The 3,184-nt window shown below is 35.4% G+C and overlaps 1 protein-coding gene across 1 annotated transcript in view; it reads left to right on the top strand.

Annotated features, from left to right (window-relative positions):
- Positions 1-3,184, top strand: part of LOC106521608 (doublecortin domain-containing protein 2) — a 34,914-nt gene that overhangs the window by 3,131 nt on the left and 28,599 nt on the right. Inside the window, exon 2 of the mRNA XM_014014254.1 lies at positions 395-449. Within this exon, the coding sequence (XP_013869708.1) occupies positions 395-449 (55 nt within the window). The remainder of the gene's footprint in view (positions 1-394; positions 450-3,184) is intronic.

Below are 3,184 nucleotides of genomic sequence, written 5' to 3'. Positions count from 1 at the left end.
GTATCAGGTCAACTAAACATGGCCATAGTAAATATTTTTTATACTATATTTATCCATTTTCAATACATTACACTCACTCCTTTATAACAACTAAGGGAAAAATGTAATTAACTCAGAAAATCTCTTCAGGACCCCACCCTGATGTTTCGGGACCCCACTTTGGGTCCCGACCCCACCTTTGGGAAACACTGCACTGGAGGACCCTGTGAAAATGACTAAATGTTTGTCATATTATACGTAAGAACAACACAGCACCATTAGGCCTTAATAATCATCTCCTACTTTAATATTGCATATGACTGGAAGGTCCTATCACCCACTGAATAATTATTTATTATAAAATGCAAAGTGTAATATAATATCCTCAATGCTTCTGTTTATGCCCTCATTTTAGTTACCTACAGATTGGCACCAGGAGGAAGAGGATGAGGCAGGCTCAGCCACTGCAGGTGAGACAGGTGTTTTGCAAATATCCTCTGCAAAAGTCATGTTTTAAGATAATGTGCTACACTCTTGTTAAAGGCAAAACAATGCACCACTATACATGCACTAAGGCATTTGTTGTTACTGTATTGTGCAGCATAAATGTGAATCTGCTCATCTTTCACTGAATAATAATTTTAAGTGGCAAAATTTTTTTTGACTTTCTAAAAAAAAACACCAAAAGAAAAGCACCATAATTACACCTAATTTGCTTCAGTTTTTTTATTTCTATAAATATCATCTCATTTAGCTGCAAATTTTGGCTAGTAAACAGCTTTCACGATTTAGTCTTCAAGTTTCTCGAAATGTTCATGAGTGCTCTCAACTTCTACAAGTCACAGAGTAGCGCAGTCTTGTTGCTTGGCTTTTTTCTTTCAAACTGGTCATAGAGAGTCATTGTGTGTGTCTCAATAGTGTCTTGAACCCATCTTAATTTTGTTACCAGTGTCTCCAACCCATCTTAAAAAGTCCCATAGCTGTATTTGACACCTGTATGGGAGCTCTGCTCTGTCAGAAAACATCACAGGCTTTTGTCCAGGTCTAAAACTATTCTGATGACCAATAATAGATATTCCAGAAAAAAAAATGTCCTAAGTTTCTACATTTAAAAGTGTACTCAACTGAATAAAATCATAAATTTATCAAAGGCTGTAAAGTTGGGTAAACAAAATGGTCTAAGGTTGAAATGCTGTGACCTAGAATTCAAATTGTCAAGCTGTGCACACAACAATCAGTCTGAATAAAAAATGGCTCCTCAAAATCAAACCACATGGCTAACTGCTTGTAAACACCAAACACTTATCTGAGACGGATTTAGGAATTTATCACATTTTTGAGTTGCCAAATAATATCCAAAAGTCTCATAGAAGATACTATCTTATCTGATGTAGGTTTGGAACAGAAATCTTCTACTCATGCTTCAACCAGGAAGGTAAACAGATCTGGGTATTTGATGCTAAAAATGGGACACTGGACCTATTGTGTTTAGAATCTGTTATTATTTTGAAATCCACAAATCGATCACTGCAGTAAGTTACACGTTTAGCTTTTAAAATGAAAACTAGAAACATATTTGAGGCTACTATTGTAATGTAAATGATCAAATGTAACATGCTGTCATCATGTAAATGCATCACTGAATGTGATATAAATGAATATTTGTCAGCATGTTGCAAAGAGTTCACAAATGCATTTTAAGCAAGGTGTAAGGCAAAGCATTCCTCATTTGTTGTTTTCTTGTTGTCTCATTGACCATGCATTATTGATTTATGGATCATAACATCCCTCCTTTTAATGCATTTTTAATAACCAGCTACAAAGTCTCAGCTAGAGAAGTCAGGTAGCCCACATGCTTGTAAATCAACTTTGGGTTCTTGTTTTATATAAAAGGCACACCAAATGTTTCCCTTATTGGATTTTATTCTAAGATAGGCTCAAAAATGTGTAGCAAACCTTAAAAACTCTTTCTGCATTTTTGGTAGGACTTTCTATTGCCACAACATTTTAACCCTAAAGCGTCTTTTTTTTTTCTTATTGTTTATTTATTTTTTTTGAGATTTTGCAAATGGCTTTTAGCTGGAAGCTGTGATTCCCAAAGCACCCAAAATTTGCTGTAGCTTGCTAGAATTTTGTATTTCTTCCACTGCCCCACTTACGCTGCTAACTTGATGACAAATTTATGTAAACATTTATCTTGTTTTATGATGATGATTTTATGATTACGTCAAGTCCCTCCCTAATTTTTCATCAGTGCCCACCACAGAAGGTGAAAGGGTGATGATGTTTTTGCAAATGTGGATGAAATCAAATAAACTGCATCTGTTTAACTGTCACAAAGTCTGCAGGGATAATAAAACAGAAACAAAGAAGACATTTCAGAAACCCTACGATAACTTATGTGCTGTAAGAAAAACTGAATAGTCTGCAAATTTTAAAATTTCCCATCATTTCAGTCCAACTGTGGATGCAAATATATTTCTTTGTGCAGAATGTTTTTTTTTTTTTTTGCAGAAGGAGTTTTGATTTCTCTTGCAGCACTCATGCCTCAGTTGCCTGGTTGCACTCAGAGCCCAGAAGACTGTGATGTACCTCCTCCTCTATATAGGTTTTCCCCCAGGATCCATCTTTTAGCCAGGCACTGTAGGCTGCAGGCACTTTGGGACCTGCAGGGTTCACTCTTTTTAAAGGATCTCCAAAGGCTCATTCTTTTGGTGTTAAAAGAGATCAGAGACACATCATTTTCACTCTTTCTTCTTTTGTTACTTGTAGAAACTTTGATGTGTATTGATTTCCAAACAGTGGAGTTTTAAAAGAATGATGTTGTTTTCTGAAATAATTGTATAATGCCACGTGTTGTAATGTAATTTTAAGTCTAAGATGTGCATTTTTTAAACCACTGATGATCCTGTATGGGCAGTTTTGTTTAGGATCTAATATTAGGCTTAATGTTGTCCTTATCCGCTGGACAACTCTAAAATCAGGCAACCTTTATTAACCTTTATTTATACAGGTAAACTGTTTGAGAACCACTTATCATTTACCAACATGACCTGGCATGTACTGAGTGCATTGCAATATACAAACCTACACATTCAGCCATAGTAAAGCGATTGCAAATTGTAATCGCGATTAATGGTGATTGAATTTTTTAATCTATGCCCATTAGTCAGAGTTAACTCGATTAATTTCACAGCCTTAATAT

The sequence above is a fragment of the Austrofundulus limnaeus genome, unplaced genomic scaffold, assembly GCF_001266775.1.
Source record: "Austrofundulus limnaeus strain Quisiro unplaced genomic scaffold, Austrofundulus_limnaeus-1.0 Scaffold112, whole genome shotgun sequence".
Lineage (NCBI taxonomy): Eukaryota > Metazoa > Chordata > Actinopteri > Cyprinodontiformes > Rivulidae > Austrofundulus > Austrofundulus limnaeus.
Note: the sequence above shows the minus strand (reverse complement) of the source record. Positions and strands in the feature narration are given on the sequence as shown.